The 26,612-nt window shown below is 35.7% G+C and overlaps 1 protein-coding gene across 1 annotated transcript in view; it reads left to right on the top strand.

The window, feature by feature from the left end:
- Nucleotides 1-23,524, top strand: part of TRUB1 (TruB pseudouridine synthase family member 1) — a gene marked incomplete at both ends in the record, with an annotated part of 33,970 nt that extends 10,446 nt beyond the window's left edge. The window contains 6 exons of the mRNA XM_084244547.1: nt 1,531-1,586; nt 10,407-10,488; nt 18,876-18,948; nt 20,233-20,372; nt 22,412-22,468; nt 23,265-23,524. Coding sequence (XP_084100673.1) covers nt 1,531-1,586; nt 10,407-10,488; nt 18,876-18,948; nt 20,233-20,372; nt 22,412-22,468; nt 23,265-23,524 — 668 coding nt within the window. The remainder of the gene's footprint in view (nt 1-1,530; nt 1,587-10,406; nt 10,489-18,875; nt 18,949-20,232; nt 20,373-22,411; nt 22,469-23,264) is intronic.
- Between the last annotated feature and the right edge of the window lie 3,088 nt (nt 23,525-26,612).

Here is a 26,612-nt window from a genome sequence, read left to right as displayed (position 1 = left end):
AAGTTTTTGCCTCTGCAGCAGGAGCTGCCATTTGAAGAATTCTGTACTCTGCAGAAAATAGTGAAGGCAGAGATTTTTTTTTACCTTATTCCTTGAACTATGAACTAATATTGACTATTTAATGGTGAATGATCTAAATGAATGAGTGTCATATCTTAGAGAGGGCTTGGGTAGACTTTATGAAGGTGTCAGGATTTGAGCTGGGTTTCAAAGAGTGGACTTGAAATACTTTACTTGGGAGTTGATATTGTAGACAGGGGGATCCTGTTGAAGATTGTTGGTTGTCTGTGTAGTGTGCCACACAGGTTTTCAGAAATGGTTATGCGTTGATATGAATTGAATAAAGAAGGGACAGGATGCAGAGAGCAAAGTTTGCAGTGGTTTGGGCTAGCAGGTGGGTGGCAATGAAAAGCCTGGTGGCAGGAGATGATGATAACGGAAGGGGGTCTGTTGTTAAGACAGTCTGGTTTGAATTTTAACTCTACCATATACTTCATTTTGAGATGTCAGCAGAATTCATAGTCTCTCATTGCCTTAGTTTCTTATAATAAGAGTAATAACTGTGTTACCTTTTAGGGTTGATATAAGGATTAAATGAGCTAATGCATAAAGACATTCACAGTGGAGCTTTATATATAATAAACTCAATGAATGACATTTACTGTAGATGTTGATTATAATTCTTTCAGCTTGCCAGTCATTTGTCCTTGTTTATTCTAAGTTGTGGTTATGTTGTGTTTTTATACAAAATTGAATTTATTGATGAGAAATACTTTAATTCTTACAAAAATTTGCCTACTAGTAAGTGATGAAATGATTATCTCCTCTCATCCTGACCTGGTGAATTGTGTCATCATGAGGATAAAAAATGTTTGAAATTGAAGAGGCATTATGTATAGAATTCTATCAACATCTTTTTATGAAGCTGCTAGTGTTCTTCCAACCAGCACTACACACACACACACACACACACACACACACACACACGTACGTGGTATATGTTAACATACATTCTCCAGGCTCTTATTTTACCCTCTTCTGTTTTTCTTGTGTTAGGTTGACTTGTTATGAATGTTTTCTTGATTGTCTACTGCTGAAAGATTACTTTAAATGGTTCATTAGCTATGTTGATGGCATCTGCTTTGTTTGATAATAAACTTTGTCAAAATACTTTATCATATCATGGTTAATTGTTTCATGTATTTTTCAGTGATGCCTATGTAAACTTCCAATGTGTCCTTTGAGATTTTTCTAACACTTTTCATTCTTCAATTGTCTAGATTGAGGTTTCTCCATGTTTATGTTTGACACTTTGAGAAAGAAAGAAAAAGTCACCTATTCCTTCTTTGGAATTTCTTAAGTTGCATGACAAGTTCAACTGATTGGAGTAGGAGCCTTTAATTAAGCTAAATAGATGCTTTTTCTAACTTTGCTTTACATTTGCCAGGAAATTGTGACCAAAATATGTTGATATTTTAAGACCTAGTTTTTTGACTAGAATGTCATAATATTTCTTTCTTTGATTTGTAGTGGTTGGAATTGGACGGGGAACAAAAATGTTGACCAGTATGTTGTCAGGGTCCAAGGTAAGAAAACTGTAAAAGTTCTGTTTCTTTCTTCTGGTATGCTTTACTTAATGACCTAAGTATTAGATTTTATCAGTTGAAAAATAAGCTGTGCAAATTTCATGAATGCATGTTAATCCTGTATATAATTTACAGTGTTTATAATCATAAACAGATTCAAAATAGTGAGACTATCAATTGGAAATTCTTAATTGAAACCAAGTTTGACTTACAAGAGCCAAAACTGTACTGCCCATAATTTTTTAGTTTTTTAATGTAATCATAGTTTTTAGGTTAAAAGGGAAGTTATAGATCATAAATTCTACCACAGATTATTTTCAGCCTCAGAATTTTTATAGAAACATTGTCATTTTGTAAACCATTCACTTTTTAGCAAAAGACACGCTTCGTTCAATGGTTATTAAGTGTTTACTAAAGAAAAGAGTGAGGCTTCCTTAAGTTACATCATTGATCTGTAGGAGTTGCCTTGATGAGATCCAGAAGCACTTGGTAAAGAGAGAGGAGAGTTATGCAGAGGCTGAAGAGGCTATAAGCCAGGGTATGGCTTTAGGTGTGCAGCGAGTAGCCCTCATGTGCAGGGACCACTGCAACAGCAGTCAACTGTCAAAACAGTTCACCTTTTAGTTTTAGGAAAAATGATTTGACCCCTCCATGATCTCTTCCAACTCTAAGAGAGATAATAAAGTCTATATTTTAATTAGTAACCAGGTGCGGGTCATCATAACTGGGGTTCGGGCCAGTGAACATGCCTATGGGAGAAAGATTAATTTGCTATTAAATGAAAGAGAATTTCAGCAACTTTCTGATTAAAACATATTCTTTGTTTTCAAACCCTTGCTTGAAGTGGTATATAAATAGTTGGTAAAGTGATTTTGTCTAAATTTTTTTCTTAAAAAATTTTAGTCAGAGACCATTTAAAATTTTTCCCAGTTGATTGCAAACTGATGACTTATAAAATATAGTTCCAGTGATATGGTAACATCAAGTTGCTAGGTTAGTTTCTGAACCCCCTTATTTTTGGCACTTATGTTTTCATGGATAGTGGCCCGTAGACTGCATTTTGAGTGGGAGTAGTCTAAATAAGCTTTTCTTTGAAATAAAAAGTCCAAAAGTGCTTATTGCCTTTGACATTCCAGTCTCGTTATCAACTGGCATTGAAAACCTGTGTCTTTTAGTTGGCGATGACATTACTGTCTTAGCTAAATTGAAAATTCTCAACATGTCTTTCTCTGCAATCTTCAAATTACTGTTGAAAGTCCCAGGATATAAAAATTGTATTAGATTGGAAGAGTTTGTTTTATAGTGAATTTGTACAAGGTATTTAAATACTGACACACAGAGTTTATAATCTGTTTCTCATATGGATCTCTGCCTGTTGTTTAATATTTGTTTCTTAACTTTAAAACATAACAATGGTTACTTTGACACAGGATTATGGATGATTTTTATGTTCATCTTACACATTACTTGATATTTCCCAAGACCTTTACAATGAATAAGATACTTTTACAGTAGTAACCAAAAAGATATATTTACATTAGAGACTGGGTTTTCTTCCCCACGATAAAATATGTTGAATCATTGTAATATTCATTATCCACATCTCCCCAACAAAATCACAAATATACACAACACACTGTGTGTTATTGAAATACTTGATGTGTAAATTCCAGGCATATTTGCAAAAGTATGATGACTAGAAATGTCAATACATCATTGATTCTTTATTTGTCACAAACCATTTTGGTATTCATCTAGGAAAGCTGAATGTCATACAGTGAAATCACTGATCCTCGGATAACTATGACTTAAATAGAAAATCTCAGGTGCCTTTTATCATAGAAGCCTAGTTCTTGAGTGCTTCGCATTTCAAAAATAGGCATTGTTGTCTTGCTAGTTATTTGTATTTTTATACTTTTAACTTTAAAGTTAGTATTTGCTGAAAAAATTAAATCACTGTTTACTACTAAGTATATATTTTTTTAAAATCACAAGTAGTTAATAAGTATTAGGATTTTTAAAAATAGATTTTGTTTTTAGCACTGGAAATAATCTTAGAGACCTCTTTTTTTGGAACAAGACCCATAGTAAGAATATCATTTTAGTTTTTTTAAAATAACTGAAAGACTTTCTAACAGCTGTATGAAACAAGACCATCAACCAATGCCTTCAAAATTACAAAGGAAAACAATTTCCAACCTAGTAGTCTAAAAAAAAAAAAAAGAATATCATTTTATATCATTTTTACATGTGTATACAAGTACATGTATAAAAAACAAAAATTTCATCAAGCAACTGTAATGTTATGTACAATGTTCTCTTAATATTTTTCCTTATTTCATTAAAATAAAAATTAGTAACTGCAGCCTTCTAATTGGGCACAAATCTAATATTTGCTCTTGTCTCTACTGTCATAGATGATTTTTTATTTGTGTCACAGTACTGCTAGGAAAACTAGACTTGTGTATGTATTGGGTGGAGTTGCCTCAGAGTAGAAATATTCAGTTTTAGGAACGCAGATATTCAGTAGCTCTATCACAAAGTGCACTTACCCCGGCATCAGTCCTAGTTAGAGACTTTGTTAATTGAACATGGCTTAACACCCTTTCCTGCTCAAGCAAGAAACATCCTTAGAATTCTTTTAACATGATGCCATTCGTACAACCGCTATCGATTAATGGGTAAAGTGCTGACCTTTTAAAAGTAAAATCTTCAGTCCTCAGATTATTTCATTTTCATTCTGTGAACAACAGAGAGTATCTAGACCACCTAACTCCTTTCTTCTATTCCTTGTCTTTCAGATTAGAGTAAGATTTAAGAGTCCTTATGTTTGTTCTCCAGTTACTTGCTTTCCTGTCTTAATAGGAAGCGTTACTTTACCAGTGATCATGTTTCTCAAGTCATCTTATTTCAGAGTATGTTTTTTGGGGGATTATATGTGTAATGTATATTTAAAACATCTAGATTTTATGTATAATGCTTTATATATAGAAGTTGCTCAATAAATACTAGCATTACTGTTTCCAAGTTTTTCACCTATACCCAGATTTCTCTAAGATTTCAGAACTGTTGGATCTTTCTAACTATGTAGATACATGACATTTTTTCAGTTAAGTTCTGTTGGAAATTTTTAATGCAGTTAATTTAATTTCTCATTTCGGTTTGCGATTTCTGGTGACCTAGGCAAAACATAACACTCATCAGAAGGAGGAAGCGTGCCATTTCTTTCAGGGAGAGACAGAGTTTCTCTGTGCATAAAGCTAAAAAGAAATTTCTTACAGCAAAGGATATTAAATTTTACAAGTGTAGAAGTGGAGCTACATAAAAATATAACTTAGGTAAAATGATTCTGACCCTCTCTTGGTCTTAAGTTTGGAATGTAGATTATCTAGAAGGAGGCAGTGGATGCATTGTCCCTGTACTACCTTCCCTAAATTACTCTTTCTTTGACCCGATCATTCAGCACACACTGTTTAGCAGATGTCCTTTGAAGTGACAGGCTTTGATGAGGTTTTGGAGTACTGTTTCTATTAGCCCTCTATATTATGCTAGTTAAAGTTAGTTTCTCATCCATTCATGCTTTAGATCCAGATGAGCAGTTGGAAAGGTTGATGTTCTATTATGAAATCACAGTTGGCATATAAAGACAAACTAGCATTTTCCAGATGTAGGGCTAACCCCATGTCTATGTAGAGACAAACCATAGTAGGACCTGTATGCAAAGCCAGTATTTCCTCAGAAAGCACTTTGTATTCCTTCCAGCAATCGAACAAGTGTTATCATTGGGATTTCCAAACCCTTTCACTCTGGATGCTTTCGTGACATATATATTTCTCCCCAAGTATATAGTAGCATTTTCAGATTAACCAGTCACTGTTAACTCTGAAGTATGACTTAAAAAATGCTTCTGTGAAAGTTAGCTCTCTTAAGATTTGCGCATTTCCACACCATTTTCTGCAGAGGCTAGTCCAACATGTACCTTTTCTTTTACACGCTTATCAATATTCATACATTTCAAAAGCACTATGTTGAAAATTTGAAGGACTTATCCTTATGAACTATATAAAGCTATTCCTTTTTAGTGAGGACATTCAAAGCCACATGCTTTTGGTTTGGTAGGGTTTTTTCCCCCCAGAATGTCCTTCCACTTTTTAAATAATATCCATTTGTTAAATTTTGAATCATAAACTCTCGAGATGGAAATGATTATGTTCACTTTCTATAATAAAAACATTGTCCTTTCTCCTGAAGAATACTGAAGCCGATTTGCTTTTAGAGTTGTCTAGTTGATGTCTGTGGGCTTCAGCTTGAAGAAGAGTGAAGTGGAGAGGGGGGTGGTGTTCCTTTCTGTGAGAAACCATGAATCCCCAAAAGCACACAATTCAATGGAAACTTCTTTTAAAATTCTACAGGACCTCCATTTGTCTCATTGTTTAGAACTATATTGTCAGAATACCTTAGGGCATCCCTGGTGATGCAGGAGTTAAGGACACAGGCTATCAAGTTATCACCAGCCATTGCAGCATGAGTTCAATCCCCAGCCAGGGAGCTAACCCACAAGGCACAGTAGACCTCTCCTCTCTTGCCTGCTGCTCCCCTCAGCAGTGTATTTCAGTACATTTGTCTGCTCTGCTCCCCACTCTGCCTCTGGTGGATCCCCTTACCTCCTGCATCTCTGGCCTGCACCCCAGCTCTTGTATGCGTAAATAACTAAATCTTAAAGAAAAAAAAAACCTTAATAGAATCCACAATTCTTCAATAGTTTGAAGAATAAAATCCTGTCTCTCTGCAGAATTTCTATCCATGAAAAGAGTTACTTTAGACCCACATGATAAAATCATGGGGTTATAACGTATACATTTCTATGTCTTTTTTTCATCTGTCCCATATATGAAGTTCTGTTTTAGTTGGAAGCTTCACAGCCTGTATGGACTTTTCTAAGTAGTTTGTGGATCACTGAATAAAAATCAAAGATAATTATTACTAGATGCAGGACAAAGAAAAGTGAGACAACAACTGTGATTCTAACCAGCTGCTCACAGTGTAGTCCATTGACTTTTTTTTTAAAAAAAAGATTTATTTATTTATTTATACAAGCACTGGGTACAGTCAGAAGCGCGGGAGGGTGAGAGAATTCACCAGAGCCAGAGCAGGGAGCAGAACAGGCAGACTGATGATATACTGCTGAGGGAGCAGCGGGCGGCAGGAGAGGTCTGCGCGCCATGTGGGACCCTCGCCTGGTGGCCGGGGATCGAACCTGCGCTGCAGAGGCTGTGGGCAGCTTTGCAACCCAGCGCTCAACCGCTACGCCACCGGGGAGGCCCAAGTCCATTGACTTATAAGGTTTGTTTAGGGCGACTGTTGCAGTCAAAACTACTTTCATAGTTTTGCCATTTTCACTTGCAATCTCACAATTGTACAATGGAGTTTGTTAAAGGCTAACTGAAGAACAGTGATGTAACCAAAGGCTAATGGAACGCACACACTCATTAGTGTTTAAAATTTTTTTTTAATTTTAATTGCTAATATAATAAATTCTTGCACCTACAACCCATATAAAAAAAAATATGCCAGGGTTTTCAGTAACTGTCAAATTGTTATAGGGGTTCTGAAAACACAATGTTTGAGAACTGTTTAGGCAATGTTTCCCCTAAAAGAAATCTAGCATGTAGACAAGACAAATACCACATAACTGCAGGATTGGGAATGATTGAAATTTGGCAGGTACCATCTGGATGTCCAAAACCATGGTGGAATGTAAAGGATTGCACACACAGGAACTTCTCTAGCATGTATATAATTCTGTGACCACCTTTTCATTGAGCTGCTACTGTGCTTCCAACTAGTAAGGAAAACAGCGAGGCAAAAGCCAAGCTAACAAGAGTTTGCAATTTGGGGATGATGAGTCAGTACGCAAAATGTGCTTGGCAAACAATGGGATCTACCTCTAGGTAGTCATTTGCTGACCAGCATGGCATGAGAGGTCAGTGAAACAAACCACTGGGAGCAGACACTTGTCTGTCATTGCCACAATACTCATTCCCCTTTGTAGGCTTTCTGTGTAGATGCTCTATCATGTTACTCTGTAACCTAGTGGCAGAAGATTCTTTATATTCTTAGTGTCTCTCACAATCACCTAGGAGAAAGCTTTGTACATTCAGTCTTTAGGAAACAGAATGAATGAATGAATGAACGAACATACAAATGAATGAATATGTGATGTCATTTTAATAAGGGCCTTCACTGTTTATATGTTAGAAACTTGTACTGAGTACCTACTCAGCCATAACCTTGGAGGTAGGTGATTGAGAGTTGGGATGGGCTAATAGGGAAGCTTTGAAAGATGAACCGGGTTGGGCCCCAAGAGAAGAGAGGGTGCTTGCTCAAAGCTAGGGGAGCAGCATGTGTCTCTTGGGACACCAGAGTCCAGAGACTAGAATCAGCTGATGTAGGGTAAATGGTTTTCAGGCTTTTCTGCCCTCCTGCCATTAGGATTGCCCTGCCTGATGGGGGTAACTGCATTTGTTACGTTGTTATAGTTGTGTTGTTTACTTCTGTGGGCCATGACTATAGTATTGAGATATTCACCAAGAGAAGCAGAGGCAGGAGAAAGAACAGGAGAGAGAAGGGGAGAAAGGATGTCAGAGAACCCAGAGTGAAGACTTGTCCAGGGCTTGGAGACCTCCCGGCCTCCTGCCTCCCACCCCCCATCCCTGCCTGCCATGTACCTGGTTGCTGCACTGCATGTAGAAGCTCAATAAAAGCCTGAGAAAGCCACTGAGGGCTCCAGGACTTCTCCTTTACCTGCCTGTCTGCTGGAATCATGGAAATCCTGCTCCTTCCCATCCTGCCCCTACAGCGGTTAAGTTCCTGGTTTAAACTTGTTACATTGCAGAATAGAGCAAATCCATGCAAGGCACTGTATACATGACTGCATGTGTTTTTCTTACGAAACTAGACAGATTGTTAAGAAAAAATCAAGAGCATTTTCTTGCTTTACTATTCTTTATGGGCACTTACTGTGACTGGATGAGTTACCGTGAATCACCTGCATCTTTTTCATTTTTTATAGTAACGAAAACAGTATTGTTTTCCATTGCTTGCCCAGGTCACAAACTGTTGTTCTAAACTGCTGCTTCTCCTGAGGTACTACAGTTACTTTCCCCATTAAGATAAGGAAATGAGGCTCCAGCAGGAAAGACTAACTTAACCTACTTTACCAGTTGGGGTGGAGTCAGGATTCAGACCTTTGAGTCTGTGCTTCTGCCACTTACCTGCTGTATTTCTCCCTGTGGATGCTTAATCAAGGTTGATTATTCCAAAATATAGAAACAGTATTGAGGCATCGCAGGTGATGAGACTCTTTAGTTAAATTCATTTTTGTCCATTCTAATGAAATTTTTAAAAATGAAATTCAAATGATTGGAACATTCCCTCCTGTATTTGGAGAAAAAATGTTCAGAGCTATATCATAGAAGGTGATTTCATCAAAGGGCACTTAGTCTGATATAAAATGTCTGCCCATGTATAGGAATTTGAGTTTTTAATATTCTTACTTTTATCTTTGGTCCCTTTACTGCAAAGTACTTTGAGCTCCCTCTTTAAAAAATTGCTCACACAACCACAAATTATTTTCAGTGGAAATTATATTACTTGCATTTTTCTCACTACTTCTAGTGATGTGCCAAATGAAAATTGAATTTGATCAAAAGAGAGGAGTATAAAGAAAATGGATACAAGTATATATAGCCTCAAATGAGAAGTAAAACAATCCTTTGTTAATTGAGAATGATTTAATTCTTCGCTTGTGAAGAATGATGTAGAGTAAATGGTTTTCAGGCTTTTCTGCCCTCCCACCATCAGGATTGCCCTGCCTGTTGAGGCACCTGCAGTTGGTACATTGTTGTGTTGTTTACTTCTGTGGGCCATGGGAGGAATACTGAGATCATCTCCAGGAGAAGCAGAAGCAGGAGAAGAGGAAGCAGGAGAGAGGCAGGAGAGAGAAGGGGAGAAAAGAAGCCAGAGAAACCCAGAGTGAAAACTTGCTGGGGGCCTGGAGGCCTGTTGGCCTCCTGGCCCCCCAGTACCCCTGCCTGTTGTGTACCTGTTTGCCACACTACATGCAAAGCTCAGTAAAAGCCTGAGAAAGCCACGGAGGGCTCCAGGACTCCTCCTTCTCTGCCGAATGATAGACACCTGCTCTGTGCCATTCTGCCCCTACAAATGATCAATTTCTTAGAAGAGACCTTTCAGAAAGCAATTTCCCTTTATTAAGAAAACACATGTGATAGTTAAGCACACTACTTCTACTATACTAGTTTTGCTCATTTTTTATATATTTAACTTGTTTAAATGCATAATTAGGTTTTAGAATTAGTCTCACTATTTCATATAAGAAATAATAAATTGATTTATTTTAAAATTAAGATACATGTGTGGCAAAATTGTTGAATCTTTTGGTAACCCTGTAGCAATTTATTATACCTTTCTCTCTACTCCTGGATACACTGGACAATTTTCCTTCAGTATCAAAACTGCCTAGTGTAAAACTGGCTTGAGTGGTGTGCTTGTAGTAACAGTGTATGTCATGATTATAAAAAAAAAAATCAGGCTCTTTGTCCTGTTGACTGGTGTGGGAGTTTGTGAATGTTTCTCAGTTTGCACAAATGCTTCCCACGTATCAAAGCTAATAAAACAATTGCAATTTATTATATTTGTCTTTATGGTGTATCAAGTTGGTAGCATTAGTAAAATCCTATGTGAACTTTAGTTTATTTTGACCTTGTGGCCTGTTTTTCTCCCCTATTTCTCTTCCTTCAGAGGTACATTGCCATTGGGGAACTGGGGAAGGCTACGGACACCCTGGATTCCACGGGGAAAATAACAGAGGAGAAACCTTACGGTATGAAGTTCACTTAATGTAGCTCTTTTATTTTCATCATTTAAAGAAAAGTTTTATGAATTCAGAATTTAAAATTTTTTAAATTTTACATCTTTTACCTGCTATTACCAATGATTTTGGTTTTCACTACATTTCCTTGGGTTATGAAGATTGGAAATTGCTTATCACATTGTTATTTACTTTGTGTGAGTTTGTTAATATTATAATTGCCTCATCCTAGAATCAGTTTTTTAAATGTTCAGTATTCTTCCAAATATCTCCCTTACCAAAAGTCATTTATAGCTAGTATCTAGGACATTTTTCCTAGTACATGAGAAACAAAGCAGAGAGAGTCTCTGTTAGATTTACCTGTGTCTTACCATTATTTTTATTTTTTGTTTTATATTTCTTATCTGTGAAAATGAATGTACCATGTTTAATACTTTAAAATTAATCATGTTTCTGTGCTTTCAGAGTATGTAATGAGATAATGACAGAAAGCAAGCTATTTTTCTGGCAGTAGAGCAGAACTCAATGGGGCCCACCTTAGTTTTTCTACCATTCCTTCCTTCACTACTTTAAGAAAGGATAGATAAATGAAGTGGTTTCCTAGCAACTCTTACAGTGCTTATGCTATTTATAATTCAGTGGTTGCTGTTTTGTGCAGTCAGCTCACCTACATTATTGTGTGTCATCAATTGTGAGTTATGGACTTCCTGGGGGTGGGGCTTGGCCTGTCTTCAGTGTTACCTATTCTTAATGCACCTGTAGGCAGTCCAGCCTCTGGCTTCCCTGTGTTTTTGTCTTCTTAATATGTATAATATATTGCCCCAGCAGTTAAGAACAAGCTTTCTTGTTTATGAGAAAGGTTAGCCTTTATATGTAGCTTATTATCTTGCTTGATTAACCAAGCAACATAATGATGATTAAAAAGTAGATGTTAAATTATCCTTGGAATTATTATTATTAGGAAATAATAGCACTTATGGAAACCTAACAATGGAAACCTAACCATACTATTCAGTCAGAAAGCTTCTAGATTACAAAGGTGTGGGGAGGGCCACCGGAAGATTGCAGATTTCCAGAGTATATTACAGTTTACATCTGTACACATATTGTTAGAAGAATGGCAAGGAAGTAAAATAGGGAGACACGTTGACCAGATGGGTGTAATTAGTGGGAGGAGGTGAACCATGACCTAGGTTTTTGGGTTTTAAAACCGGCCACATGGCTGTGCTTCCTTGGAGGAGGGGATACAACAAGGGGACCAGGGTGATGAAAGTACTAAGCATACCCTTCCATTCTGGCCTTCAGCATTATGAAATTTCTTAAAACTCTACTTTTTGTTGTATATTTTATAACCTTATCTACTTACATTAAAGAAAGCCTACTTTGTTATAATGATGCAATAAATCATGAAAAAATTATTTTCTTCCGATCCTACAAATATAATTTACTGAGTAGTATTTGTAGTCCCAGAAAACAAGAGCTCAGTTTTGCCAATTGACATGGTTTTTTCTATCATCAATAAATCAATAACTGTTTACCATCTGGAAAAGCTGCTCTAGCATTTACCAAGGGAAAGGAAAATAAATGTAAGACCTAACCTGTGCCCTTAAGGAACTTCTGTCTAATGGAGAACTCGCCCCAATGTTCTCACCAACTGAGCCCTGTTCTGAGACTTGTGCCAGATGATGCCCTCTTTACTATCCTGAAATAAAGAAATACTCCAGTACTCCATCCTGTCTACACATTTGAAAAAGTCAATACAGTAAACAAACTATAAAGAAGAAATAAAAATAATTTATTATAAAATAGGCACATCAATTTGTAAGTGCACAATTTCTGCACTAAAAGTTTTAGCAAAATAGCTATTGAAATGTACATCTTAATCACTGAAAGCCACAAGTGCAAATGCAGATTGATGTGGGTGTGTTGTATTGATGACTCAGTACCGGAAAACTCACTATATCTGAAACTATAAAAAAGAAATACTTTGTGTTTAAATGGAAAATGGAATTAGGTTCTAGCCTCTGGTAATTGCAGACAGATACCCTGAAGTCCCAGTACAATGGGCACTTCATGGAGCCACGGCACCCTGCCCCCCGCAGGACACCCAGCATTCCTGAGCCCCACCTGTTCAGTGCTGCCAACGCCACACCCCACCTGATCATTATAACTGCCAGAAATGCAGATCTTAGTTGACCTGTTGAGAATAATGACATTTGGATACAGTAAGACAGCACACAGTAATAGAAATGAATGTTACGAAGTCATTTTGTCCTAACGAGACTATTTTTAGTCATTGTTTCCAAGAGATAAAAGTTCGCTCAGAGGAATTAAAAAACAAATCTGTGGCTTAGTAGACTCAACTTTCAAACCATAGTAAGAGCCCTTCTCTTTATTTTTATCCTCATATCTGTTTTGCCTAAATAATGTTTTCACTGTTTATAAATATATATTTACTTGTTAATCCCTAAGCTATAGGGCTGAGATCATGATTCTTTGATTCTTGGTGTCTAGAACAATGTGCAGTATATAGAATAAAGCCTTTAGTGATAAACTAAATAATAAGTAAATAAATTGAATATTAATAAGGCAGGTGATAGAAGCATTTATGAAGATTACCACAGTAAGTCAGAGGGGAGGCAATGCATCTTCGTACCTTCTCTGCTCTTTCCCCTCCCACAATTTAGTTATTAAGTCAGGCAGTTGCTGCTCTTTGAAGAGACAGGGCTTTGTTGTCCTTACCTGTCCCCACTAAGCTCATAACACTGGAGCTGTTGTGGCTTTCTGGGCTGTTTTAGATGTGCACCAACCTTCTGGGAAGGCCTAACTGCTCCTGCAATGGGAATCCTTTTTCCCTATTCCTTCTCTGCCTTTATTTTATTGTGAAGCAAGAAATGTGGAAGGAAAGGGATATAGCATGCCTATACTGTGTGCTAAACACCACCACCCCTTAGTTCCAAGATAGGGTGTCAGACCTTGGTTATATCGAGTAGGAGTGACTCCTCCTGGACTGTGGTTTGCTTGCCCACTCTTCCTGGAGGAAGCTAGAGGGTTGACTTGGTTCTCAATTATGATTTGAGCAAATAGAGCAGATCTAGTATGTAGCCGGCTATCAGTCATCTTGTAGCTGCTTGGTATACTTTATATTTAAACTTTTTTATTGCAAAGTATTACATAAATGAGGAAAAAATGAGCAAAGCATAAATTTATAGCTCAATGAACTATCACAAAACGAGTATCATGCAGGCTGCCACTACAGCCAAGACATAGAAACCCAGTATCAGCCCCCACTCAGTCACTACCCCTATCTCTCATTTCCAAATTACACCACAGTGTGTGAATCAATAGATGTGTGTGTTTTCATTTATGCATATTACACATATGAATGTGTACACTTATACTGTAGACATACACACTCTTCTGTTGGTAGGCATTGGGGTTGACCCCGTTTGAGGCCTTATGAATAAAGCCTCACAGTGTATTTTGTGTCTGTCTTTTGCTGGACACGTATACTTATTTCTCTTGGATATGTGCTTAAGTAGAATTACTGGGTCAGAGGGTAAGTATATATTTTTTGTTGCTGGAAGTTGTCAAGCAGTTTTCAAAGTGGTTGTCCAACTTTGTTTCCACTAGCAGTGTATAAGAGTTCCAGTTGTTCCACATCCTTGGCAACAGATGGGATTAACAATATTTTTAATTTTGGTCATTGTGTTAAATGTATTGTGGTATTTTGATTGACTTCAGTTTTATTACTGATGAGAGTAAGCATTTGTTTATCATATGTTGTTGGCGCCTTCACCCTCTTCTTTGGTAGACTGTCCAGGTTTCATGTCCATTTTCTGCTTTTCTCTTTTCCTGTTGAGTTTCTCCCCTTTTAAAATCAATATATATGAACTCCTTACATAATCTTCTTTTGGTGACATGTGTTGCAGATACTGTCTTCTCTGTGACTTGCCTTTTACCTCTCTTAGTTATGTCTTTTGGAAAGCAGAAGTTCTTAATTTAGTCCAGTTTACCAAGTCTTTTCCTTTGTGGTTAGTCCTTTTGGTGTCCTGTTTAAGAAAACCTTTCCCGCTCCAAAAGCACAAGGATATTTTTCTATATTCTCGAAGCTTTATTGCTCTGTCTTTCACTTTACATATCCAACTTATTATTTTTTTCTGTGTAGATATCCAGTTGGCCCAGCACTTCTCTCCGATACTTTGCCTCCTTGGTGCAAACCAAGTACCACGTAGGCGTGCGTTTGTTTGGAATCTGTTTTTTGGATCCTTGTACTAACACCCAGCTATCTTAATTGCTATAGTTTTAGAATAAGTCTTGATTTCTGGGAGAACATATCTTCCTACTTTATTTCTTACAGATTTTTTTCTGTAAGTTTTTTATAGACATAAGGAAGTTGCTTTCTATTTCTAATTTATTAGTTTTTTTAAAAAACATAAACCAGACACCTAATATTATCAAATGTTTTTTTCTTTATATATTGATTTTTCTCCTTGTTCAAATATTAAACTAGCTTTACATCATAGGAATAAGCACAACTTGATCATGATGTGTTATCCTTCATACAAATTGCTGGATTTAGTTTGCTAATATTTAGTTAAGGCTTTTCATCTTTGCCTATGGGTGAGATTTCCCTGTATTTTTCTTCTCTTGATGTCCTTGACTGGTTTTGATACCAAGGTTAGGGTGGGCATCATAAAAATGGATCGGGGAGTAATATCTTTTTTCCTGTACTCTGGAAGAATTTGATTCCGTTTGGCATTATTTCTTTAAAAAAAAAAAAATAGTCGGTAGAATTTACTGGTTGATATCTGGAGTTCTTTTTGTTAGGAAGACTTTTAATCATGGATTGGATTTCTATTGAATTTAATATTTTTAATTCTTATGTCATTTTAGATCTTATTTTGCCTAGAAATTTGTCCATTTCATCTACATTTTCAGACTTACTGGTAAGAATTGTTCATAATCCTTTATGACCTTTCTTTTTATTTTGAAATAATATTAAACTTAGAGAAAATTTGCAAAAATAGAGCCATAGTTTTATAGTTTTCAGTTTTGTATATGAAATCCCTAAGTAATTCATATTTTTGATTCTATTATAAATTGGATTTTAAATTTTTCAATTTCTGATACTTTGTTGCTGATATATAATAATGGAGTTGGTTTTTTTAAATTGATCTTATTCTTTTAATCTTGCTAAAACTCACTTATTAGGGCCTCCCGGGTGGCACAGCAGTTGAGCGCTGGGTTGCAAAGCTGCCTGCAGCCTCTGCAGCGCCGGTTCGATCCCCTGCTGCGGGGCGAGGGCCCCACATGGTGCGCAGACCTCTCCTGCTGCCCGCTGCTTCCCTTAGCAGTGTACTTCGTCAGTCTGCCTGCTCTGCTCTCCCCTCTGGCTCTGGTGAATTCTCTCACCCTCCTGTGCTTCTGACTGTATCCAGTGCTTGTATAAATAAATAAATAAATAAATCTTTTTTAAAAATAAAAAAATAAATAAATTAGGCATTTCTGGGGCTTCTATAAAATGCCCTAGATACTTAGCAGTTTCTTCATTCAGCATGGGTTGGATGGAATTCGAACATCTTCCAGTTTTTTTTAAGAGCTCTAGTAGTAGTAGTTCTTTGGTTAATTTTGCGGTGAGTGTGTGAGAGTGTGTGTGTGTGTGTGTGTGTGTGTGTGTTGGAATTTAGCCAAAGTCTGAAGCCGACCCAAGAGACATCTTTCTCTGTTTAATTCTATCAAATTTTACTTGCTGTTGTTTCCCCAAATCATGATCTCTGGTCAGTGAGGTCCCAGTGCTTTGTTTGAGATTCCCCTCCTGCATCACCGTTCAGGAGGCACCAGCAACCAGAAGCAGGTGATTGTGGGCCTTAACTTATTTTCCCTTCTTACAGGGACTGCAGTTCTGGCTACCTGTTGTCCTTTGTTCACAGTAGTTGTTTATTGTCTTTTCCCCAAATTAATAACTGCTCATGGTGGCAGAACTTGTCCAATAACAGTTACTATTGTGGTCGAATTTTGTCTTTAATCCATACTTCAGTTAAGTACCAACTACCCTGTTGTAACTTCACTGGAAGAGTTAATAAATTTTAAGCAAATATAACATGTAATATGATCTTGTATATATTAATTTTATGAGAATGATGCTCAGGATTAATTGCAAATGTATAATGTCACATTGATGATTTATTAATTTACTGAACAGAAAATAATTACTCAGGTCCACCTTTTTTTTTCACATGTACATCTTTAGGCTAGTTACTGGAAATACTTGCTTTAGAGATTTTAGTCTCCATTTTTTTAAAAATCCGTTGGCGGTAGTCTTTATTCTTACAAAGATAATATTATTACTTGGATTGGACCAATGCCATGTTTTCAAATATAGCCAGCGTGCTTCACTACACTACATGTAATGAATGTAATAAATATTCACGTTTATTCTAAAATACTACATTTGCTTTTGTATGGGCTTTCTGTCTTATGATTTAAACATCAGATGAAGAATTGGTCTATGTGACTTTTAAATGCCCTTTGACCTTGAAATTCTATTGTTCTTCAGCAAATTAAATTCAGCAAGAATGTCTCAGTGCCATCTTAATTTTGTACATGTTATATAAGAAAATATACTGGCCTTGCCTTTGAGGAGCTTAGCATTTCATTGGTGAACTAATATATGGTAGGTAACAGAAACTAAGATTTTATTGCAGAATGAAAATACAAACCATGATGCATAAGTTGTTTAGTCAGAGAGAGACACCATGTAAAAGTGGAATGAAAAAGAACACATCTTGTCATCTTGTGTGGGGGAATATCACTAAGAGAGTCACCCAAGCAGGACAAAGGAGTTCACATTTGCAGGAATGTCAGTAAGGCAACCAGCCTAGCAGAAGTAGAGAGCTGCCGGGTCTTATTTTTAAAATGTGTGGCTAGATTATGAGCTATTGCAGTTTTATCAACAATGGCATTTCTTTCAGCAATTGCCAGCCTGGTGGTAGCATTGGCTGTCTAGATTTAGAAGTTTTGAATAACTCAGGTGCCACTAGTAGTTATGTTTTAATGTTGTAGTGGAACAAGAATTTTTGTGGAATATTCTCATCTATATCATGAAATCCATCTGTTCGAAAACAGTATAGCCATCTGACATCTGCCTTTTTGGAACTGCTAGTTGTTGGAGAAATCCTTTTGAGTTCTGTATTTCCTTCTTTGAGTCTAGTAGATTCTGGTCTTTTGTTCAAGTTTAGCATAGGAGGGGGATCAAGTGTTTAGCTTATGAGGATCAAGGGCACATTGAGGTTAAAACAGTCTTGCTGTGTTGATAGTGAAATGTAGGCCAATATTCCATGTTGTCTTTAAATTTTTATTCTGGTGTTAGAATAGTAATTCAAAGCACATTGATTAGTTTTGTTTAATATTACTCAGTTAAAATAAAATGTCATCAGTATATATCAGGATAAGAAGTTAAATGGGTTTCCTTCAAAGCACTGTTACTTCTTTCCATGATTATTCTCTAAATAAGTTGAAGACTCATCTGTTAGTATTCAATCCCAAATAGTAAGTATTTGCTTGATAAAACTATAGAGCTGTAGTTTAACATTACATCATTTTGTTAGAAAGAATATCAAAGATGAACACATGACTAAGTAATACATTTTGAAACCTTTCTGTTTTTCTAAATTTCCTAAGATTATTGTTTAGGAATACTTAGATATGCTAAAATCCTTGCTGTGTAATAATCTTTTTGCACTGGGTGAAAGTCAGACTTCTAAGAGTACTCTTTAAAAGAACAATATTTCAAGAGCAGCGAACAGAGGGAAGGAGACAGATAAATACGACTTTGCTTGGGGACAAAATTTCATGTAAGTGTATAAAATTTATTTGATACCAGAGAATAGTTTTGAAGTCTGTCAGTTAAAATTTAAAATGTGTTGATACGTGAAGATGTTCAGTACCACAATTGCTATTTACAATATTTTGAAGTCTGGAGAAATTTAGAAAATAACTCATGGGTATTTTTCTACTTGCTCTCTGCTCACCTCATTTTTGATCATCACAGGACCACTTCTGTAGCTAATGAAGTACTTCCTCAGGTCTTCTAAAAGCCATATTAAGAACCAACTAAATGCATGCAAGATGATTTGATCATTTCTGTTGGAGAAAAAAATTGATGTAAAGGAAATTTAGTCTTAATATTGAACAATGGAAGATTTTTCTCCCCCTCTTTCCATATGAATGTATTTTTATCTGCTTCAACAAGGTAAAATTTGACCTGCAAAACATATGCTAGAGTATAAACCTTGTTGGAAAAATTTTTAAATGTATTTTCAGAACCATTGGTGCTTTGAAAAAAGTGTACGCAAAACTAGTTGTTTCAGTATCACATTTTTGTTCATTTTTGGCAGATAAAATAACACAAGAAGATATCGAAGGTATTCTACAGAAATTTACTGGAAATATAATGCAAGTACCTCCACTGTAAGTTCAATTATATTTGAATAAACATTTAATTTTATTTTCCAATGCCCAATGTCATTTTAATGATAGAGGGGGGATTTCCTTTAACTATGGCAAGGCAGGTATTAAATCTAATATAGCAGATGACATCCTCACTTGAAGGGGAACCTGATTTAGACAGAATGCTGAGCTTCTGACAGTGGGAGCTAGTGCCATGTGGTCTGCCTCTGTCCCTGGACATTGCCATAGTCTGACATCCATGCTGTTCCAGCATTTATCATTTTTTCTGATTCCACCTACATACACAGGGCAGTTCTGGATCCCAAATATGTCACTTCTCCTAGAGTTGCTGTGAAGGGACCAGTCTAGTCTGATATAGGTGTCAGAATTGTGATTGAGTCCAATTGTCACTGCCTGTTGGGTGTTAGGAACCATTTCTTTTGAGCCTGGAATCTTTGCTTCACAATTCTTGTAACAAATGAAACAGGTGAAAGTATCATTTATTGAAAGTGTGTGTGTTTTGCCCTACTACTTAACCATGATTTTTGGGCCTATCACTCTTTCAAGCAAACTGTTTATTTTTTAAATGACTGAATGGTTATCAGATATATCAGGATAAGTCACTGATGATTCTATTAGAATTTAATAACAGTATTTTAAAATCTTGGATTTTTGCAAAAACACTGAAATGAATGGAGAAATATTTCTTTGTAATTTTCCTTCAACTGTAAAGATTTAAATATTTTAGCAGGCTCTGAATAAACCTTGTTTTGGATCATTATTGTTAAAATATACTCAAGATGTTTATATGTATTTATAAGAACTGTTTTAGAATTTTCTTCTCTGGCATTGTTCCAAGGATTTTGTAATCTAGTAAAATTTGATCATACAAAGCTAAGATCTGTTAAGTAGATTATTTGCTTTTCAGAAACATTGTGGTAACTTTTATATGAAAAATGCATTTTATTATAATGGAAGTTGTTTTAAGGAAATATTAGCAGGATCACTGTGACCTCGTGTCCTTGACACGGGAGCAGGGCTAACGAGGACGCAGAAGACCCTGTCCAGGAAGATGGCTGGAGAATGAAGTTGGCGTAGTGCTCGTTGAGTGCCAGCATGAGCTAGATTAGCCCAAAAGATGTTTAGGAACTCTGTCCCTGGCACCATTTTGGAGCAGATTAGAAGAAAAATTAGTTCATTTTTTTAGATTTTTCAACTGAAAGGGCTGCTAGTCATCCTTTCGTTCATCTGGAGTTATTGTCCTCAGTTCTTCCTTTTCCTTCTCTCCCTTTCTTCTCTTTCAAGCTATTCTGCTTTAAAGAAAGATGGACAGAGACTTTCCACTTTGATGAAAAGAGGTGAAGTAGTAGAAGCCAAACCTGCCAGGCCTGTTACTGTATACAGCCTCTCCCTTCAAAAATTTCAGCCACCGTTTTTCACATTAGGTAAGATGGAGACATTTGAAGTCATTTATATTTACATGTACCTTTAGTTTGTGTTTGGCTGCATTTTTAGAATTGTAATGATCCCCAGGATATTAGAGATTTTTAAAATTTTGAAATTAAGGCAGGTTAGAATTTGTTAATACCTTTTTGATAACACATTTAATAAAAACATGATTGCTATATGGAAGTTCAAAAATGCCCTTGTAAGTACACTGGCCTTCATGTATTGTGTTCTTTTACTGTGATGGTGGAAATAACATTTTAAATCTCTGTGAAGAACAGCAAGTGTATGTAGGGAGTGTGTATTTTTTAAAACTTTATATTTGATATTTTATTATCTCATGGATACGTGTTTCCCCATATGAATAGTTGTAACCTAGTAGTTTACATTCAGCTTTAAAATTAACATGAGTTTAAATTAAAATTTAATTCAGGTTATCCATTCGAATGTGCCTGGAATTTATATTTGAAATAAATTTAAAAATCAAAAAGTTTGTTTCTCTTGTTTGGAAATTTTATGATCTGCTTGAAGTAAGAGGCATGAACCTACAGGAACTGCGAAGAACCAAAAACTATAGTTCTGGCTCCTTTAATTCATCCTACTCTTAATTTCATAGTGCATAATAAATAGGATTCCTTTTAGAAATACTTTCCTAAAACCTTTTTCATAAACTTTGTTGCTTTTTTCCTTTGGTGTTATTATTATCTAATGTGTTTTAAGCTCATGTAGAGTGTGGTTTTTATACAATTAAAAGAGCTCATACTTTGCCCAGGTTTCCTGATTCTAAAATGTTTGACAAATATTGAAAACAAAAACCACTAAAAATATTTCACTCATATCCATGGTAATGCAACAACTTGACCGGCAGAGTAGATATTACCTATGCAAGTAAAGACTCAAAATTTTCCAATTTCATGTAAGTTGTTAGGACTTTATTTTGTTCTTTGGAAATTGTGATACTCCAAAAAGGGCTGTCAAAAATAGTGCAAGAATGTTAGCTTTATTTTTTTTAAATCTCAACAGTAGTCCCCAACCTTGAACTTACAGAGAGGGATAAAAAATTAAGATTTCCAGGTGGCGAGTTTTGATTAATTCCCCAAATAGCTTTATGTGTATGATAAAACTAGAAACAGCTGGGATAAGGTCGTTTTGTGTGGAAATTTTCAGAATGTCTTGTGGATGAATAAAAATAATCCAGAGCCCAGCTTCACCAATAAACTTGTATCGTACTGTATTAAGATGTTTAGATATGCATTCAGTTCTGGGACATTGTGTGATCTTAAGTTATTTTTTCTTTAAAGATTTATTTATTTATTTATTTATACAAGCACTGGGTACAGTCAGAAGCACGGGAGGGTGAGAAAATTCACCAGAGCCAGAGGGAAGAGCAGAACAGGCAGACTGACGAAGTACACTGCTGAGGGGAGCAGCGGGCAGCAGGAGAGGTCTGCGCGCCATGTGGGACCCTCGCCTGGTGGCCGGGATCGAACCAGCGCTGCAGAGGCTGCGGGCAGCTGCACAACACAGTGCTCAACCGCTGTGCCACTGGGGAGGCCCCATCTTAAGTTATTTTATGATTTCTATTTTTTAAGTGTACAAATCAGAAAATATTATAAAAATCTATAGTTTGTGATAGCAAAACTGAAATGTTTAATCATTTAAAACCTATTAAATGAACAAGGCATATAATTCTGAAGGTTTTTTTTTTTTAAATCTACAGCTCATGTTAGCAAAGCTGAGATTTCTAACTATTTAAAACCTATTAAATGAACAAGGATGAAGTATTAAAATGGTATGACTTGCCAGTTAATTTAAAATGTGTTCATGAGTCTCTGCTGTTTGCTTTCTCCACACTCTGACTTTTCAATCTCACAAACGCATATGCTACTGGATGAATAATTTATGTTTTAGCACATAAATATTTTATCACTCAATTGTTTGCATAGTGCATTTCTACATTTGTTTAGGGGCATCATTTCTATGTAAAGTGGATTTCATAGGAGGTTAGCAATTTACCATGTCACTGTTAACATTCCAGATGTTGAATGTGGAGGAGGTTTTTATATCAGAAGCTTGGTCAGTGACATTGGCAAAGGTAAGCATAAAGCCGCATTAGGGATTATCATTTAGAGGGTAATATTCCTTTTTTATGAGTAGAAAAATTTTCTGTGTTTTTGGCTTTTTGGTTTTGTTTTGTTTTGTTTTGAATCTGAGTACTGGCCTTAGGAATTGTACTCTTGCTGCCTTCAGCTTTAGCAGCATTGTAGGTTTATAGCATACAATTATCAACATCACAGCTGCAATGAAATGATTATAATGGGAGAAAAGAGAAAGAGCAACAAAAAGATGAAGAGGGTAATAACGAATGTAAGGGCCATCATTTTTTCAACTACAAAATATTTTAACTCTAAGAAGGAACAAGAAAGCCAGATTTATCCATTTGAAAGTTATTTTCATTGATACAAGTTAGATTTTTTTCAAAACTGAAAGCTACTGTCTTACAAGGAGCACACAGTTGCAGCCCTTTCTCTGCCATTTGCTGGCATTTGCTGGGCAGGTCATGAGAGCTCATCTGCAAAGTGAAGTAATAGTTACCACGTGGGGTGGCTTCATGGGTTAAATAAGGGAAGTGGATGCAAATTCCTTGTAGACTTTGAAGCAGCTTACAAGGTGAGTTATTAAATAATGTTTGCAAACAGGATTTGCTAAATATTATTTTGCTCCTTAGTTATCTCACTGCCAAGGCTCTTGGTTCTTAGATCATTGCAGTTTTAACCTTTGAGACACTTTTGAAAGGTTTCAATTGAGTTCTTCGGTCATTAGAAAAATCACGGACTAAATATTGAATCAGTTATCTCTGGACTTTTCTTTTTTGTCTTTCGATGCCATAGAACTTTCTTCATGTGCCAATGTCCTAGAACTGACCCGAACCAAACAAGGACCATTTACCCTTGAAGAGCATGCCCTTCCTGAAGACAAATGGACGATCGATGACATTGCACAGTCTCTTGAGCATTGCTCGTCTCTTCTTCCAGCAGAGCTCGCGCTTAAAAAATCAAAACCTGAAGAGGCTAATGAACAAGTTTTGAGCTGTGAATACATCACTCTAAATGAGACCAAGGGAGATGATGATGGAATTAAGACAGTTTAAGATTGGCTTGGGGTCATCATCATTTCCTTAGTTGACATTTGAATCGTGAGTGCAGAATGCCAAGCTACATGCAAAAGATAAGCAACTTTTTTTTGCATGAAGAAAAAGTGCCCATTGTTTACAGTTTCTATAGTATACAGTTACCTGCTCTATACTGAAAGCCTCGCAGTTGTTTAGTTCTTTGCTGTACTGTGAAATATTCTCTTTTGATGTTATTATGCTGTTAGAGTGGATTCAGGAAAATCAACTTTCTGATTTTAACTCTTTTCAAAGTCTTCCTGTGAAAAGTTGGACCTATTTTCTAATCAAAAAAGAAATGTGAGCTACATGTTTCTTTGGTGCCTCAAAAGTGAATGTACGTCAGTGATACTCTGACTTTATTTTGGCTTCCTGCTGGCTCTGTTGTAGTGAAATCCTTTAACTGTGTTTGAAAAGGCCATGATTTAACACTTTCCTATATTTGGGAGGATTTATGATTATTACAAACATTTCTTTGATAAAACTGCATTTGTCTGGTGATAGCTGTGTTTGGAAACTAATAAACTTTTATAATAAATATTTATAAATGAACCAAATTATTACAGCTGCTTTTAATGTGATATAAATAGAAGACTTAATGTTTAATTAAATTCACCTTTATTCAACTGCTAGTGCTCCTGTGACTTATATTTTGGCAGCTGTGAGATCTTTTTCCCCCGGTAGTTTCATCAGTGCAGTGCTACTCTGTACCAAGTTACTAAATAGTATAATTTTTAAAAGTCGAACTACAGAATGTGTCTTCAATTAAAAATTTCTACTCTCTATCCTTTAATATTTATACCTTTTTATAGGGCATTCATCCCCATGACATTTTTTTTTTTGTTTAGTTTGCTCTTTCAAGTGATATTTATAGATGCTAAGATAGCTGGCCTGCAGCTCCAGTTAATCTCCTCTGCTCTAAATATTTAAAAACAGTTTTTCTCAAACATTTTCACTCAAATAGCTTACTGAATATTCCCCTCTCCTTTACTATAATTTGGAAAATATAGTCACCTTACAAAATAGCAGACTTCATATGAAATGACTGCTGGCATATTTTTGTTACAGGAAAGCAGTTTATTATGCAGCCAGTCTGTAGAAATGTTCAAATTCCACTTCATTTATTAAAAAAATAAAAAGTTTCAAAAGGAAGAATGATTAAAAATTTCATAAAATACAAGTTCTTAAATTTTTATGAATTACCTTTCTTTAAGACGTGGTTGATTTTAAAATTTTTAAAAACTATTTGAAATATGTAAAGTGATTTTATTTGTGGTTAACCTAATACAAACTCAGTATAAAATGTTATATGTCTCAGTGGAGCATTTTCAGTATATTGGGAACATTTTAAATGAAAATACTAAAACTAATTTTTGTCATGACAGAATTGTAAGGAAAGGACTTGGATATCTTGATGCATTAAATAAAATACCAAACACATAAAGTTGTAACGTATGGTTACAATTTTAGTTATTTATGTCTAGTTCCCTGTAGTTTGCACCAACCACAGGGGGCAGGGCTGCCTCTTTCTGCTGGGATACCCAGGATATCATATCTTCATTCACTGCCACTTGAGGTACAAATAGAGGAACACAACTTAAAACTAACATACATAATTTACCAGCGGGCAAGAGAAGAGATTATTTGGAAAGACAAATAACTTTTTTAAATGGTAACCAACTTTCATAGTGAAAACATTGAAGAGAATTTTGCCAAATGGAAATATTACCCATAACCCTCATCATCCTGGTACAGTGATATCAGAACTTTCATTTTTGAGTTAATATTTTCCCTTTTCTTATTATTTGTTCACATAATTATAGTCTTAAGACAACTATACTTTTTAATTGGTTTTCCCCATTTTTAATTATCTGACTCCATTTGTATTTAGTTTTACTAATGTTAATTTTAATCACATTCAGTTTATTTAAATTATTTCCCTATTGCTAAATGCTTAAGTTATTTTAAAATATTTTAGGATAAATTCCTGGGAGTGCAATTATTATGTGGAATAATATGAACCATTTTATGGTTCTTAATATGTTTGCCTTATGCTTTCCCAAAGAGTTGTAACATTTTACAGTGTCAAAATTGGAGTATATCAGTTCAGTAAAAGTTTACAGCTTTCTGTGGGGGTTTTATATGTTGTTGCTAATTTAGTAGGTGTAACAGTTCAACATGGCTCTATTTGCTTTTGTAGTCTTTTGTGGACTTTTCTGTATACTTTTTTCATTTATATAAATAAATGCCCTAATGGTTTCCTAATGCATTTGTATGAATTATTTATTCAGTAGAATCTTGGTAGAAGTATTTTCATGGCTATTGTCTAGTTTTATTTTTCATTTTTGTTAACTGAATTTACTAATTTTAACAGTTCTTACCCTTTTATAATGGACAGATTTATAAGTGTGAATAGTTAAAATTTATTGAAACTGAAATATGCTTCGTTCTCATAGCTGCTGAAATTGATCAAGGTTTTTGAAAAGTTAAAGAATCATTCATAAAATGTTTTCTCCTGAGAGTCTGGTATTTAGTTACCAACTGTTTTGTCTTCATTTTAACCAAAATATTAGATATCTATGCCTTTTATATTTCTCCATTTAAAGCTTCAAAGCATAATAAAATTGACTTTCAGAAAAGAAAAGGATGCATTAGAAATTCCTAAAAAGTGGGGGGTGGGGAGGGATCAGCAGGGGGTGGAGTGGGGAAGTTCCAGCAGAGATGGCCATGGTCAGGAGCTGTTTAGTCAGTGACAAGGAGACTATGGATGGAGAAGAGGATGTATGTGGCTATATGGTTGGAAAGGCAGACACACGTTAACATCATTTAGTGCCTCAAGCAGAGTGGAGTAAAACTTCGGAGGTGGGACTGGTTCTTATGGAAACTTTATGTTCAAGAGATTAATCTGGCATTGATGTGCAGCAACAAATGAAGAGGGAGAACCAGGCAGACTGCTCTCTAGAACTGAGTCTAGTGTGGTACTCCAAAATGAGGGGAATGACAAACTCCAGGAGTATTATTAGATAATGGGTTATCAGATAACCCATAATTGAACGGACAATTTAAAGTA

This window comes from Talpa europaea (assembly GCF_964194135.1).
Source record: "Talpa europaea genome assembly, chromosome: 10".
NCBI classification, from domain to species: domain Eukaryota; kingdom Metazoa; phylum Chordata; class Mammalia; order Eulipotyphla; family Talpidae; genus Talpa; species Talpa europaea.
Note: the sequence above shows the minus strand (reverse complement) of the source record. Positions and strands in the feature narration are given on the sequence as shown.